Source organism: Chlorocebus sabaeus, chromosome 2 (assembly GCF_047675955.1).
Source record: "Chlorocebus sabaeus isolate Y175 chromosome 2, mChlSab1.0.hap1, whole genome shotgun sequence".
Taxonomy (NCBI): Eukaryota; Metazoa; Chordata; class Mammalia; order Primates; family Cercopithecidae; genus Chlorocebus; species Chlorocebus sabaeus.
In genome coordinates, this window is record NC_132905.1 from 40391322 (window position 1) to 40407344 (window position 16023).

At 39.0% G+C, this 16023-nt stretch overlaps 1 protein-coding gene across 1 annotated transcript in view; it reads left to right on the forward strand.

Moving 5' to 3' along the window:
• ITCH (itchy E3 ubiquitin protein ligase) overlaps nucleotides 1-16023 on the forward strand; it is a 137778-nt gene that overhangs the window by 42278 nt on the left and 79477 nt on the right. The window contains exons 4-6 of the mRNA XM_008021369.3: nucleotides 2736-2877; nucleotides 6907-7031; nucleotides 8130-8267. Of these exons, the coding sequence (XP_008019560.1) occupies nucleotides 2736-2877; nucleotides 6907-7031; nucleotides 8130-8267 (405 nt within the window). The remainder of the gene's footprint in view (nucleotides 1-2735; nucleotides 2878-6906; nucleotides 7032-8129; nucleotides 8268-16023) is intronic.

Sequence of the window (16023 nt, forward strand, 5' to 3'; positions counted from 1 at the left end):
CAGAGTGCCACAAGAGGCCCTGAAATATAATGAGTGTATGTATAATTGTTTGGGCTATTTCACCTTTTCTTAGACCAGAAATGTATTAAAAGTAGAAATTTTATGTTTTTCTGTGTAATCCTGTGATTAAATTTGGCTCTATATTAAGCACTAGAGCTTTAATAATACTTTTTTTTTTTTTTTTTTTTAAATAGAGATGAGGTCTCACTATGTTGTCCACACTGGTCTTAGACTCCTGGGCTCAAGCGATCCTCCCTCCTGGGTCTCCCAAAGTGCTGGTATTATGTTCCTGGCCTATTACATTTTAATCAGAGATAGCTCTGGTCCCCACTTGAATATATTTTTATTGTGAAAAAGACTTTCTATTTCATGTTTCCACTTAGATGTCTCGGCATCTCAAAGAACCTTTTTTTTTTTTTTTTTTGAGACACAGTTTTGCTCTGTTGCCCAGGCTGGATTGCAGTGGTGCAATCACAGCTCACTGCAGCCTTGACCTCCCAGGCTCAAGTGATCGTCCTGCCTCAGCCTTCCCAGCAGCTGGAACTACAGGTGATGCCATCATGCCTGGATAATTTTTAAAATTATCTTTTGTAGAGATGGTGGTCTCACTGTGTTGACCAGGCTTTGTTCAAACTCCTGGGCCTCAAGTGATCTTCCTGCCTCAGCCTCCCAAAGTGCTGGGATTACAAGTGTGAACCACCATGCTTGATCTTGTCTATTTGTCTAGCCTTCTCTTGCAACTCTTCTTTTTCTTTAGTCAGTCATTCTGCGGCTGGCTTGAATGCCAGCAAAAAGGCACATAAGCCTAAAAGGATGAAAGTATTTGATATATGTAAAGTCAGAGTTTGAGGGCCACCACCTGGGACTGTGCCCGCTTGGATTCCCAGACTTTGGACTATATATTAAGCTTCTTAAGTAGCTACTATATAAACTCCTCTGACAACTCCATGGGTTCCTTAACTTTGATGAGCATTGGCATTCTCTGAACTTTGCTGCTGGAGTAGATAACCTGGGTGGTGGAGTACTTCCTTGGTTGTAATTTACCTCATCTGTGCTCCCTCAACTCATGAGGGAGCAATGAGTTGCCACCTGTGGAAATCATGGGGTGCTCTGCTATATTTCTACTTGTTATACCCTCTAAGGGGCTTGGACAAAGCTATTTTATGGCAAAGGTAACTAAAGGGTAAAGGCTAAGGAGTTTGTATCTCAAGATGCACAACGTAGGAAGCTCTTGCTTAGATAATATGAGATGTTTAAAAAAAAAATCTTAGTTTGTAATTTTTATTCTTCCTTTGGCTTTCCACCAGAATAAAATCCAAATTATTATTATTATTATTATTATTATTATTATTATTATTTTTGATACATAGTCTTACTCTGTTGCCCAGGCTGGAGTGCAGTGGCATAATCTTGGCTCACTACAACCTCCACCCCCCGGGTTCAAGCAATTCTTCTGCCTCAGCCTCCTGAGTGATTGGGATTACAGGTGCCTGCCACCACACCTGGCTAAGTTTTGAATTTTTTTAGTAGAGACAGGGTTTCGCCATGTTGGCCAGGCTGGTCTTAAACTCCTGACCTCAGGTGATCCACCCGCCTCAGCCTCCCAAAGTGCTGGGATTACAGACGTACGCCACTGCGCCCAGCTGCAAATTCTTTATCTTGGCTTACAAAGCTCCCATACAAAGCTTATCTCCCTTCATTTACCATTCTTTCCTGTGCTTGCTATACTTTCCCTCAGATATGCCATACTCATTTGCCTCTGTCTGGAATGCTTTCTTATTCCCACCTCTAGTCTTCACATGGCTGGCTCCTTGTCATTTGGATGGTTGCTTAAAAGTCTTCTCAGAAGCCTTCCTTACTACCAAGTCATGTTCTGTCACATCAGCCTGTTTTTCGTCATAAATACTTGAATTAGAATATAATCTCCTTGAAAGCCAAATCCTTTACTGTTAATTGCTTTAGGGACAGAGTTTAGAGCAGTATCTGGCACATGGTAGGCATTCAGATGTTTGTTGACCATGTTTGTCAATGCATACATTTTGTTTGTTTTGAGATATGGTCTCGCTGTGCTGCCCAGGCAGGTCTTAAACACCTAGGCTCAAGCAGTCCTCCTGCCTCAGCCACCTGAGTAGCTGAGATTATAGGTGCAAGCCACCCTGCCCAGCCTTATGTGTGCTTTTTAAATTTTTCTTCCTGTCGCCCAAGCTGGAGTGCAGTGGCACAATCATAGCTCATTGAAGACTTGACCTCCTGGACTCAAGTGATTCTCCTACCTCAGCCTCCCAAGTAGCTAGGACTATTGGCACATGCCACTATGCCCAGCTAATTTTTTTTATTTTTAGGAGAGATGAAGGCTCGCTATATTTTCCAGATTGGTCTTGAGCTACTGAGCTTAGGCAATCCTCTTGCCTCGGCCTCCCAAAGTTCTGGGATTACAGGTGTAAGCCACTGCACCTGGCCCATATGTGTACTTTTTAATTGATCTGAGTTCTGGACTTTTGATAACATGGAATTCTACTGATGGGAGTTTGGGTTGATGGTATGGGGAACCTCTATATTTCTTTACTAGGATGGGAGAAGTACAAAGGTTATGAGTGAATAAAATTGGTAAGTATTTTAGAGCAAAACAGTTTCTTGAGTAAATTTAGTAAATCTGCCTAATTATGAAGTTAAATTGATTTCATGAGTGAATTAACATCTCATCTATTGAAATATTTTTCATTTCTTTTACATAGTCATCTCAGCAAAACTTAAGGAAAATAAGAAGAATTGGTTTGGACCAAGTCCTTATGTAGAGGTCACAGTAGATGGACAGTCAAAGAAGACAGAAAAATGCAACAACACAAACAGTCCCAAGTGGAAGCAACCCCTTACAGTGTAAGTTTGGAAGTATTTTTCTATAGTACGTTTTGTTTAGTAGATGATTGGAAATACAATTTAAAAAAATGTTTCTCACTTTGGTTTTTTTTTTTTTTTGAGACGGAGTCTTGCTCTGTCGCCCAGGCTAGAGTGCAGTGGTGTGATCTCGGCTCATTGCCAGCTCTGCCTCCTGGGTTCACGCCATTCTTCTGCCTCAGCCTCCTGAGTAGCTGGGACTACAGGCGCCTGACACCACGCCCGGTTAATTTTTTTGTATTTTTAGTAGAGCCGGGGGTTTCACCGTGTTAGCCAGGATGGTCTCGATCTCCTGACCTCATGATCCGCCTTCCTCGGCCTCCCAAAGTGCTGGGATTACAGGTGTGAGCCACCGTGCCCGGCCTGGTTTTTTTTTTTTTTTTCTTCCTCCTTTCTCTCTTCTTTTTTCCCCCCCACCTTTTCCTAGGATTCCTTCTGGTCTGCTTTTTTGTTTCTCTTTAAATAGCTGTTTTTATAGTCATTCCCTTTCTTTACCTTCTCTAGTTTAGTTGGTGATGATATTACTCTTGTCACTGAACAATAACTGAAAAGAGCCCATGGTCATAGACCTAAAAAGATTTCTGGCAGCCCTTTTATTAACTTTGGGTTGAATCAAGGGATTATGAGTACCCCCCTCTGTTTTTTAACTTAATTTTTAAAAATAGTATTTTAATTAGTTTTTTCTTTGTTTTGTTTTGAGATAGTGTCTCACTCTGTCACCCAAACTGGAGTATAGTGGTGCTATCATATCTCACAGCAGCCTTGAACTCCTGGCCTCAAGAGATCCTCCTGCCTCAGCCTCCCAAGTAGCTGGGACCACAGGCATGCATCACTGTGCCTGGCCAGTTTTTTAGTATTTTAAATTACGGTGCCAGTTATACTATACTTATTTACTTTTTGAATGAGATGGGATCTTGCTGTATTGTCCAGAGTGCCCTCAACCTCCCTGGCTCAAGCAGTCTTCCCATCTCAGCCTCTTGCTCCAGTAGCTGGGACTACTACTATACATTTTATTCTACAACTTTCTTTTTGTACTTAACACTAATATCATGGTGATCTCTCTACCTGAGTACATATGGATCTTGCATCCCTTATATAGCTTTGTAATATTCCTTAATATGGGTGGACTATATTTTAATAGTTCTGTATTGATTAGTTGGCTCCTCATGTTGTGTTATTAGGCAGTGTTGTGGATACATCCATGTGCATATATCTTTGTATGTTGGTGTTTATATCTGTAGTATAGATTCATAGAAGTAGGATATAGCTCAGTTTTAACACAAAGCCCCAAATGTTGGCATTATAATCTAAGATATTGACACCCATTAAAGATTAATTTTAATTTTTAAAATTAAAATAGAAGAAAACACATGGAGCCGGGTGTGGTGGCTCACACCTGTAATCCCAACTCTTTGGGAGACTGAGCCAGGAGGATTCTGTGAGGCCAGGAGTTCAAAGGGACAGTTTGCTATGATTGCTCCTGTGAATTGCCACTGAACTCTAGCCTGGGCAATGTAGCAAGACCCTGTCTCTACAAAAAGAAAAAAAAAGGAAGAAGAAGAATGATTTGGCCAGGTATGGTGGGTCACTCCTGTAATCCCAGTAGTTTGGGAGGCCAAGGCGGGAGGATCACCTGAGGTCAGGAGTTTGAGACCAACCTAACTAACATGGTGAAACCCAGTCTCTACTAAAAATACAAAAATTAGCTGGGTGTGGTGGTGGGTGCCTGTAATCCCAGCTACTCGGGAGGCTGAGACAGGAGAATTGCTTGAACCTGGTAGGCAGAGGTTGCAGGTTGCAGTGAACTGAGATTGCGCCATTGCATTCCAGCCGGGGTGACGAGTGAAACCCTGTCTCAAAAAAGAGAGAAAAAAAAGAAGAATTTATGGGAGATCATCTGGAGGCCCATATCATTCCAGTGTTCCTCATCTGTGTTTATTTCAGCATAAATGTTTCTTACTTAGGCTTTCTGTTTTTAATTAATGGCCCATCATAGATTGAGTCGAAATGAAACAATGTATTAATAAAAATTTCAAAAAAACACATGAGGCTGGGAATGATTGCACATGTTTGTAATCCCAGCTACTTGGGAGGATAAGGTGGGAGGATAAGGTGCTTTAGCCCAGGAGGAGTTAGAGATTAACCAGGGCAAAGTAGCGAGTTCCCATCTCATATATATTTTTTCCTTTACCAAGTGAAATCTATAAAAGGTCACAGCCTCCATAATGGCTAGAGCTGTTCAGTTGAATTAGATGGTCACCTAATTTCCTCCAACTGCTTTGAGTGCTTACTTGATATGCACTCGGAGGCTCTTAAGCTGTTAATGTCATGAACTCCTTAGTGATTTAAAAGTTAAGAAAAAAGAAACTGTCTTTGTAGTTCTGTGTGGTAGTGCTGTTTTTGATCACAGACATTTGGGGAACTTAAATTCAAGTTCTTTTCCTGAATTTTTAAGTTGCAGCAAATTGGCCTGGAATTTTATCACTTCCATTGTTGTGTAGCAGGCTTTCCAGACTGCTGTTGAGAATTGAATTGAAACAATTAAGACCGGTCATCTTTGACAGTGTACTTTGTATACCTTTTTCTTCCATATTAAAAATAGTAAAGTTAAATTTATTTGCTTTTTATTTCATCCCCGTTATGATTTCTGAACTGACTAATAGAGAATTTTTTTTTTTTCCCACTCTCACCCAGGCTGGGGTGCAGTGGTGCCATCTCTGCTCACTGCAACCTCTGCCTCCCGGGTTCAAGCAAGTCTCCTACCTCAGCCTCCTGAGTAGCGGGGATTACAGGCATGCGCCACCACTCCCAGCTAATTTTTTTGTAATTATAGTAGAGATGGGGTTTCACCATATTGGCCAGCTGGTCTCAAGCTCCTGACATAAAATAATCCTCCCACCTCAGCCTCCCTAAGTGCTGGGATTACAGGCATGAGCTACTGCTCCTGGCCGAGAAATATTTTCCTAATATGATATATAGTATGAGCTCTCTTGAAAGTAGCATATGAGAATTTTGAAGAGAATGAATACGTTGTACCCCCTAAGAAGAAGAGCAATGTGGAATTTTTAGTTTGTTTAATCTACCCATTGCTGTTGAAATGGTGGTGGTAATAGGTACAGGTAGACCTCAAAGGAGGGAAGTGTTTCTTTGTCCCCTCAAACTTGATCACATTAGAGAGAATGAGATATAGAGAAATTCAAACATTTCTGGAATTTGTCTTTGTATCATTGAACCATAGGACTGTGGTAGATTATATAGTGCTCCTAGCTTTCTGATGCTTGACTCTAACATTGATTGTATATGTATTGCAAATTCAAATTTCCCAGTTTACTTTGGAAATACCATTATAGAGAGTATTCTTTATTGGCATTTAGTAAGGTATGAGTGAGTTCATATTTGATAGTTGGACTGGGCAACTTACCTCTAGCAGTGTGAAACTTGGTGTATGTAATGTAATCTTCAAATCATTATGTAGCTGACTTGAGGAACTTTTTAATATAAAGTTTAATGTCAAGATTTTATTCAAATTACCGTTCTGCTACTTACTGGCTGTGTGACCTTAGGCAGTTTGCTTTATCTCTGAATGTCAGTTTCTGTATCTGAAGAAGGAAGTGATAATTCCCATCTCATAGGGTTACTGTAAAGATAAAATAACCTCAAGCTCTGTAAACTACTGACATAAGGATTTAATTTGTAAAGTTACTCTTCTGTACTACTAAAGTAAAACTAGTTTTCCAATAGTTTGTTGCAGGATAAGCAGGTTCACTTTTGTTGACAATATGTGATGAATTTACTTCTATAGTTCAATCACAAGTGAAAATGACCATGTAAGCATGTAGCATTCAGATAATTTTCATAAGATTACTGAACATAGGCCAATATTGATTGTATAGTAAACTGTAAGGGGTGCAGTGAGAAGACTTTAGACTTTAAAACTGAATTGTAATTTATTTAGGATCTCATTGTCATATTCAATACAAATAATATTTTTTCCGCTTTTTTCACTTTTAGTATCGTTACCCCTGTGAGTAAATTACATTTTCGTGTGTGGAGTCACCAGACACTGAAATCTGATGTTTTGTTGGGAACTGCTGCATTAGATATTTATGAAACATTAAAGTCAAACAATATGAAACGTATGTATGTAAGACTATTAGAAATTGCACTTAGCTGTTTGTTTTTCTGGAAGAAATTTGTGTGACAAGCATGCATAATGACTCATGTTCACTCATACTTTTAAGTTTTACTTGTTATAGGATGAACAGATAGAAGAATTTTACAGTGTTGAAAGTATTCTGAGTAACCTTGGTTTGGCCATTCATTTTGAATTCAGTATTTTTAGTAAATATTTATTTACTTAGTAAATAGATATCAGTAAAGTAATACATAGTTAATTGTGGAAAAACTAAAATATAGAGCAGAGATGAAAGAAAAAATAAAAATCCCACTTCAGAGACAAATCCAATGAATATTTTTACAGATTTCCTTTTCAAATGGTTTTTTTTGGGAGGGACATGGGGAGACAAGGACACACTCTGTTTCCCAGGCTGGAGTGCGGTGGCTATTTACAGGTGCAGTTGCAGCACAGTGTAGTCTTGAACTCCTGGCCTCAAGTGATTATCCTGCCTCAGCCTCCTGAGACTGAGACTAGGCGGGTACCACCACATTCGGCTTTAATTAAATGCTTATTTTTAAAAATGTCCTCATTTTATGTGGTTGTGGTTTATATAATATGGAAATATGTGTAGCTTGTTTTAATTAATATATATTAATTATATAATTATATATTAATAAAACACATTTTTTCTACCCCTCAACTATCTAAAACATACTTCTAAGAATTTTCTCATTTAGGGCTTATTAGATATAATTTATCTTTAAATTATGTTTTTACTCAATTTAATTCAGGTATGTATTGCTAAATAATCTTTATTCTTATGCTGACCCATTTTATACTATAGTCTTACAAGGATGGAATGAAAATAATAAACGATGGACATACTATTTTACATCATGGATATGAAACATTAACAAATTTTGTCCTTTTTAAAAGATACAGTGTTTTGGTGTCAAAAGTACTCAAACCTTGGGTGAAACAAAGTTAAACAGTTTATATGCACATATAATTATATTTTCTTGGACATCACATATTTAACAGTTAATTTTTAACAGTTAAGATGCCTTAACTGGGGGAAAAAAGTGACCGTTTTTTCTGTAACTTTATTTTCTTCCAGTTGAAGAAGTAGTTGTGACTTTGCAGCTTGGAGGTGACAGAGAGCCAGCAGAGACAGTAGGAGACTTATCAATTTGTCTTGATGGGCTACAGTTAGAGTCTGAAGTTGTTACCAATGGTGAAACTACATGTTCAGAAAGTAAGTGACCACCTTTTTAAGGTCTTTAATGATCCTTCTTAAATAAAATAGCCATTGTAGTATGCTGTATGTAATTATTTTGATTTTTTTTTTCAGATTAATAAAATGTTTTTTTTCTGGCTGGTGTGGTGGCTCACGCCTCTAATCCCAGCACTTTGGGAGGCTGAGGCAGGAAGATTGCTTGAGCTTGGAGGTTGAGGCTGCTCTGAGCTGTAATCACGTCACTGCAGTCCAGCCTAGGTGACAGAGTGAGACCTTGTTTCTTTAAAAAAAAAAAAAAAGAAATGATTTTTTTTCTTTTTAAAAAACAGACATTGATCACTTTAAACAATTTTCTTTTTAGTTTAATCTACCCATTGCTGTTGAAATGGTGGTGGTAATAGGTACAGGTAGACTTCAAAGTAGGAAAGTGTTTCTTTGTCCTCTCGAACTTGATCACATTAGAGAGAATGAGATATATTTGTATTTCTATGAATAAAAGCATGTATATTTTTACATAAGTTGAAAAATTAGCCAAATAGAAGTTGAATCACATTTGGCTCTATGAGTAATGAGTTGATTAATATAGTATTTATTCTATAGGCCCAGTATGAAAGTTCATATGGGTTAGATGCCACACTGCCAACTGTGCCAATGGCAGACAAAATTTATTGTCTGTAGCAGTGTGTGGTTGAGTTTAAATGTGAATTTAAAACTTTTTTTTTTTTTGGTACAGAGCCTTGTTCTGTCACCCAGGCTGGAGTACAAGTGGCATGATCTCACTGCAAGCTCCGCCTCCTGAGTTCACGCCATTCTCCCACCTCAGCCTCCCCAGCAGCTGGGACTACAGGTGCCCGCCACCACGCCCGGCTAATTTTTTTGTATTTTTAGTAGAGACGGGGTTTCACCGTGTTAGCCAGGATGGTCTCAATCTCCTGACCTCGTGATCCACCTGCCTCGGCCTCCCAAAGTGCTGGGATTACAGGTGTGAGCCAAGGCGCCCGGCCTTTTTTTTTTTTTTTTTTTTTAAGACAAGAGTTTTGTTTTTGTTGTCCGGGGTGGAGTGCAATCTCGGCCCACCGCAACCTCCACCTCCTGGATTCAAGTGATTCTCCTGTCTCAGTCTCCCGAGTAGCTGGGATTACAGGCATGCGCCACCACGCCCAGCTAATTTTTTTTTTTTTTAAGTAGAGATGGGGTTTTTCCATGTTGATCAGGCTAGTCTCGAACTCTTGACCTCAGGTGATCCGCCCACCTCAGCCTTTCAAAGTGCTGGGATTACAGGCATGAGCCACTGCATCCGACCTCTAAATCCTTCTTAACACTGGACCACACAGCCATTACAAGCTGAAATGCATTTACCATTCCCCTTCTACTTCTGTAGGCTACACTTGCAGGGATACCTTTTGACAATACTAATTCATTATACGTGCGTTAGTAAATCTTACAATCTCTGATTTAGTGGTGTGTGTTAAAGAAAAATAAACTGTGTGGCACCTTAGTGGCTACACAGCTAGCATATTTAATAAAACTTTTTCCTGCTGTTTTTCCCATCAGATATTTCCATCACTTCCTAATGTGCTAAGTGTATTTTCACTTGAAACATAGATTTTAGAGGCCTGAAGACAATGAAATAGCAGATTAATGGATTTCTTGATGAGTTTGACAAAGATCTTTTGGTTTACTTAGAAACTGCATTATGAAACATTTTGCAGCTGTCAGGTGCTATTCTTTTCCTACTTTGTTGAAAGACTTCCTACTTCCTTTTTGACTCATAACTTTTAAAAATAACAGGACAGGCTGGGCGCAGTGGCTCACCCCTTGATCCCAGCGTTTTGAGAGGCTGAAGCAGGAGTGTTGCTTGAGCCCAGGAGTTCAAGACCAGCCTAGGCAACGTAACAAAACTCCGTCTCTGCAAAAAATTCAAAAATTTGCCATGTGTGTAGCATGTGCCTATTGTCCAGGTACTTGGGAGGCTGAGGTGGGAGGATCGCTGGAGCCCAGGAGTCAGAGGTTGCAGTGAGCCAAGATCACGCCACTGCACTCCAGCCTGGGTGACAGAGTGAGACCCTCTCTCAAAAAAAAAAATAAAGTAGCAGGACCTAATATGTCTTCCAGATTAGTTCTTTGGGGCTAGTGAGGAGGGAAAGAAATTTCTGAAATGGCTATACTGATTTGGAGTTAACACTTTGATTATTATTCACAAGAACTCTCTAATAGTCACATTTTTCTATACATAAATTGAAAGTCTGGAAGATAAAATACAAGTTATATTGGTAAACTGCCTTAAACCTCAGTATTTATAGTGTCCTAAGCTTCCCCCCCCAGAAGTTGAAACTAATGTAAAATATTTAATAATTGCTGGGCATGGTGGCTCTCGCCCGTAATCCCAGCACTTTGGGAGGCCAAGACGGGCGGATCACGAGGGCAGGAGATCGAGACCATCCCGGCTAACATGGTGAAACCCCGTCTCTACTAAAAATATTAAAAAATTAGCCGGGCGTGGTGTCGGGCACCTGTAGTCCCAGCTACTTGAGAGGCTGAGGCAGGAGAATGACGTGAACCCAGGGGGCGGAGCTTGCAGTGAGCTGAGATCAAGCCACTGCACTCCAGCCTGGGCGACAGCGAGACTCCGACTCAAAAAAAAAAAAAAAGAGAGTATTAACAATATCATTGCATCCACCTGTATTTTTCTTCCTATATCATTCCTTTTCTTTCCTTTAGAGATAATCACTATTCTGAACTTTGAATTTATCATTTCTGTGATCTTCAAAAGTTTTATCCTATGTGTGATATATAAGCAGTACTTGTATGTTTCTCTTGAGCTCTATGAAAATATCAGTGTTGGCCTTTTTATTTATTTTTTTGAGTCGGAGTCTTCCCACTGTCACCCCGGCTCGAGTGCAGTGGCGCGATCTCGGCTCACTGCAACCTCCGCCTTCCAGGTTCAGGTGATTCTCCTGCCTCAGCCTCCAGAGTAGCTGGGATGACAGGCATTTGCCACCACAGCCAGCTAATTTTTAGTGTTGCCTTTTTCTTTTTTGAGACGGAGTCTCACTCTGTCGCCGAGGCTGGAGTGCAATGGCATGATCTCGGCTCACTGTAAGCTCTGCCTTTCCGGTTCTTGCTATTGTCCTGCCTCAGACTCCTGAGTAGCTGGGACTACGGGCCTTTTAAGATTTAGTCATATAATTGTGTCTGTAGGTCATTCAGTTTTACTACTGCATAGTAATCTGTTGAGTGAATGTACTGGGTTTTAACATTTTTATATCAAAGGACATTTGCTTAGCCCTTTTTTTTTTTTTCCATTATGAGCAGCGATACATTGAACATTTTTGCATATGTTTATTAATAAACAGATTTAACGTTTATGTTGGGTGTATGCTTGAGAGTAGAATTGCTGGGGTATTTTTATTTTCAGCTCTACAGTATTTATTGCTTCTTCAAATATGCTATTTGTTAGGATTTTTAAAACTGAGATGAAATTTACATAACATACAATTAACTATGTTATATAGAGTGTACACCTTAGTGGTGTTTAGTGTGTTCATAATGATATACATCCACCATCTCTCTCTAGTTTCAGATCTTTCTTGTTACCTGAAAAAAAAAAAAAAAAAAAAAAACACCATTTCTTTCTTCTCCCAAGCCGTGATAACTACTAATCTGCTCTCTGTCTCTATGGATTTGCCTATTCAGGATATATCACATAAAAGGAATCATGTGACTTTTTTGTCTGGATTCTTTACTTAGCATAATGACTTTGAGGTTTATCCAATTTGTAGAATGTGTCAGTACTTCCTTCTTATGTCTGTATAATAATTCTACTGTGTATATATGTGCCACAATTTGTCCATTCATTCATTGATACACATTTGGCTTACTTCCGTTTGGCTGTTACGAATTATAAATAATGCTGCTATATAAGCATTTGTGTAGAAATATGTTTTCATTTCTTTTGGATGTATACCTTAGGAGTAGAATTGCTGATGCTTGTTTTTAATAGTTTCTCATTTCTTCCTTGTAACTTTTTTTGATACATCGGATTTTTTTTTTAAACGTTCTCCATTTGGTAATTCCAGTGTCTGAAATCCTTGGGTATGTAAATGGTTTTTTGTTTCTTCCTCATTGAGGTTTGTTTTCATTTGCATTTGTTCTTCGATTGCAAGTTTATATTTGATCTTAATCTGTTGGAATCTTAAGGGCCTAAATTTGGGATTTTTTGCCCCAGAGAAAATTTCTTTTGCTTCTGCTAGTTGCTAGGGTTTACCACTGAACTGGGAACACTTCACCTCCTTTTCTACATGTGTATTTCTAAAATGGATCAGACCCTTACCAGCCTAATGTGGCAGGCTCTGGTTCAGCACCCCAGGTTTGCTGCTGACCCAAGGCTTTCTAATCCATTTGAGGATTGAAAATGGCCCTCTGGGTAGCCTAGTTTTTCACATTTGCTCACTGCAGACTTGTGTCCATTCACTTTGTTTTTTTTTCTTTTTGAGACTGGATCTCGCTGTGTTGTCCAGATTAGAGTTCAGTGGCTATTCAGAGGAGCGGTTATAGCACACTGCACCTTTGAACTCCGGGCCCCAAGGAGTCCTCCTGCCTCAGCTTTTTGTGTAGCTGGGACTTCAGGTGCTCACCACCACACCTGGCTTCAGTTCACTTTTTTTGAGATTGCTAGACATCCAAGAAATAGGAATGATGCGTTAAACTGCTTTACCTAGGAGCTAGTTATTTTGTGGTGGGAGGGCAGGCCATTTTGACGAGCTTAATGAGTAGAAGATACCTTTGTAGATCTTCCAAAGTTTCTTGTGGGTAAAACGTGCGTTTAGCAATCTGAAAAATTTTCTTGAGGAAATTTGGATTGGGAATACCTTTAAAAGGCAATACGTTTGTAAAATGCAGTGGTTAAGAACAACCATTGTTCTCTTCTTGGACATTCATTGTATAGGTGTTAGATTTTTGTTGTTGTTGTTAACTATTCTCTGGTTGTAAGCAGAGAATAAGATCTAAATAATTTATGCCATAAATTTCATAGTTATGGCTTCACTTTATATTGGAGTGAAATAAAAGAATGAATATTCCAGGCATAGTGGCTCACACCTGTAATCCCAGCACTTTGGGAGGCCAAGGCAGGAGGATCACTTGAGTCCAGGAGTTTGAGACTAGCATGGACAACATGGTGAGACTCCATGTATTCAAAAAAATTTTTTTTAAATGTAGCTGATTTTGTGGTGGCATGCATCCATGTATCCTCCCACTTGGGGAGGCTGAAGTAGGAGGATCGCTTGAGCCTGAGAGGTTGAGGCTGCAGTGAGCTATGACTATGCCACTGTACTCCAGCCTGGACAATGCAACAAGACCCTTTGTCAAAAATATATATATATATAGAAGAAAAATGACCCTTGTTTAGACTTTCTTAATGAGATGTAAATTTTGAGAAATAATAGTTATTATGACTGTTTATATGTGTTAGCACCGTGCTAGATGTTTACATGTTTAATTCTTACAAATACTCTATGAAGTAGGTGTCATCCCCATTTTATACATGCAGGAAAAGGTATAGGAAGTCAAGTATACTTTTGTAAGGTCACAAAGTATGTAATAAAGCTAGGATACAAACCTAGGCGGTGTGCTCTCAGAATTCATGTGATTAAAATACTGTTCTTTGTCACTGTAGTGAGAAAGTTTAGAAGTAGCAAATCATGGTTGACTTAAATGGAGTATTCCTAATGGTTTTCTTAATTTTGAGAAAAGTGAAATACTAATAGACACATTTTAGTAACTTATGCTGGATAGTTTGTTGTGGTTTTCTGATTTCATTTGTGTCCCATTCATAAGCCATTTTAGGGGACTGTATTCCATATTAAAACATTCTTAAACTGAAATGTACCCTTTATAGCCAAAATATATTTCATTGTACCATATTTTTTTTTACCACGTTAACATCTTTATTGAGTTCTATTTTATACAACATAAAATTTACCCATTTCAAGTGTATAGCTTAATGAATTTTAGTAACTTAAGTGAGGGATGCAACTATCACTGTAATTTAGGTTTAGAACATTTTTATCCCCTCAGTAAAATCCCTCTTGCCTGTTTACAGGAGCTTCCCTTCTCACTGTCAGCCACAGGTAACCACCACTAATCTATTTTTTTTTTTTTTTTTTTGAGATGGAGTCTTGCTCTGTCGCCCAGGCTGGAGTGCAGTGGCACAATCTCTGCTCACTGCAACCTCCGCCTCCCGGGTTCAAGTGATTCTCCTGCCTTAGCCTCCCGAGTAGTTGGGACTACAGGCGCCCACCACCATACTCAGCTAATTTTTGTATTTTTAGTAGAGACCAAGTTTTGCCATGTTGGCCAGGCTGGTCTCAAAGTCCTGACCTCAGGCAATCTGCCTACCTCAGCTTCCTAAAGTGCTGGGATTATAGGTGTGAGCCACCATGCCCGGCCTTTATTTTTTATCTCTAAAAATTTGTGTTTTTCTGAACATTTGTATAAATGGAATCATAAAATATGTGTTTTTTGGTGTCTGGCTTCTTTCACTTAGCGTAATGTTTTTGAGGTTCATCCATGACATAGCGTGTTTCATTAGTTTGTTCTCTTTTATTACCAAATAATATTAATTCCATTCTATAGACATTTTATTCACATACTGTTTTAAAGATATATATTTCTAGAGTGGATGAGACATTTACCAACTTTGCTAAGTATGGTATAGTATAGTGGTGACTCATTTTTTTTTAATTAATCCACCAATTATGCTTTGTTGTAATATGGTAATGATTTCACTGTTTTAAACTATGATTCTATCCAGGGACTATTGTTCCTTTACTAAATGAATCTAGATGGTTGAACTTGAGTTCTTGTTTCTGCGTTTGATAATTTTTCTTTCTCTTTCCCTGTTTACCATTTGTTTTTGCTTCTTTAAATGTACCTACCTTTAGCAGCCTCCCTGCAACACTTTTTTGAGATGGGAGTTTTGCTCTTGTTGCCCAGGCTGGAGTGCAATGGCGTGTTCTCGGCTCACTGCAACTTCTGCCTCCCGGGTTCAAGCTATTCTCCTGCCTCAGCCTCCCAAGTAGCTGGGATTGCAGGTGCCTGCCACCATTCCTGACTAATTTTTGTATTTTTAGTAGAGATGGGATTTTACCATGTAGGCCAGGCTGGTCTTGAACTCATGACCTGAGTGATCCGCCCACCTTGGCCTTCCAAAATACTGGGATTACAGGTGTGAGCTACTGCACCTGGCCCCTCCAACACTGTTACAGTAAAAAGATCTTGACTGAATCCTAAGAATATTTTCCATCAATAAAGCAAGAAGAAAATAGGAACATTGGGGCGTTAATTTTTGGCCACTTGGATTCCCATTTGTGGCTTTCCTAATTTTTAAGCTGTTTTCCAGGCCCCTGCATAAGAGAGACGTTATGGGTTTTTCTATTTCTGGAATCGATTTTATTCTGCTGGCGATCAGCACTTTTTTATGAGGTATTTGGGATACAAAGATGGTTAAAACACTAGGTTCAAATTAGAGTTAGACATATCTAAAAAAAAGGCAGGAATAGTAGTGCATGAGTGATATACCTTTAGTAATTAACATCCCTTATCCATTAATTATTAAGCATTTGCACAAAATTTTGGTAGACTTTTTTTGCAGTCATGAACATGACGTTTTTCCTTTTAAAGTCATGTTGGGATTTAAGTTATAGTATGTTCTTTATTACAAAGATTTAATAAAAGGCTTTGCTTACATGGCATGTTTAGGAAAAAAGCATGA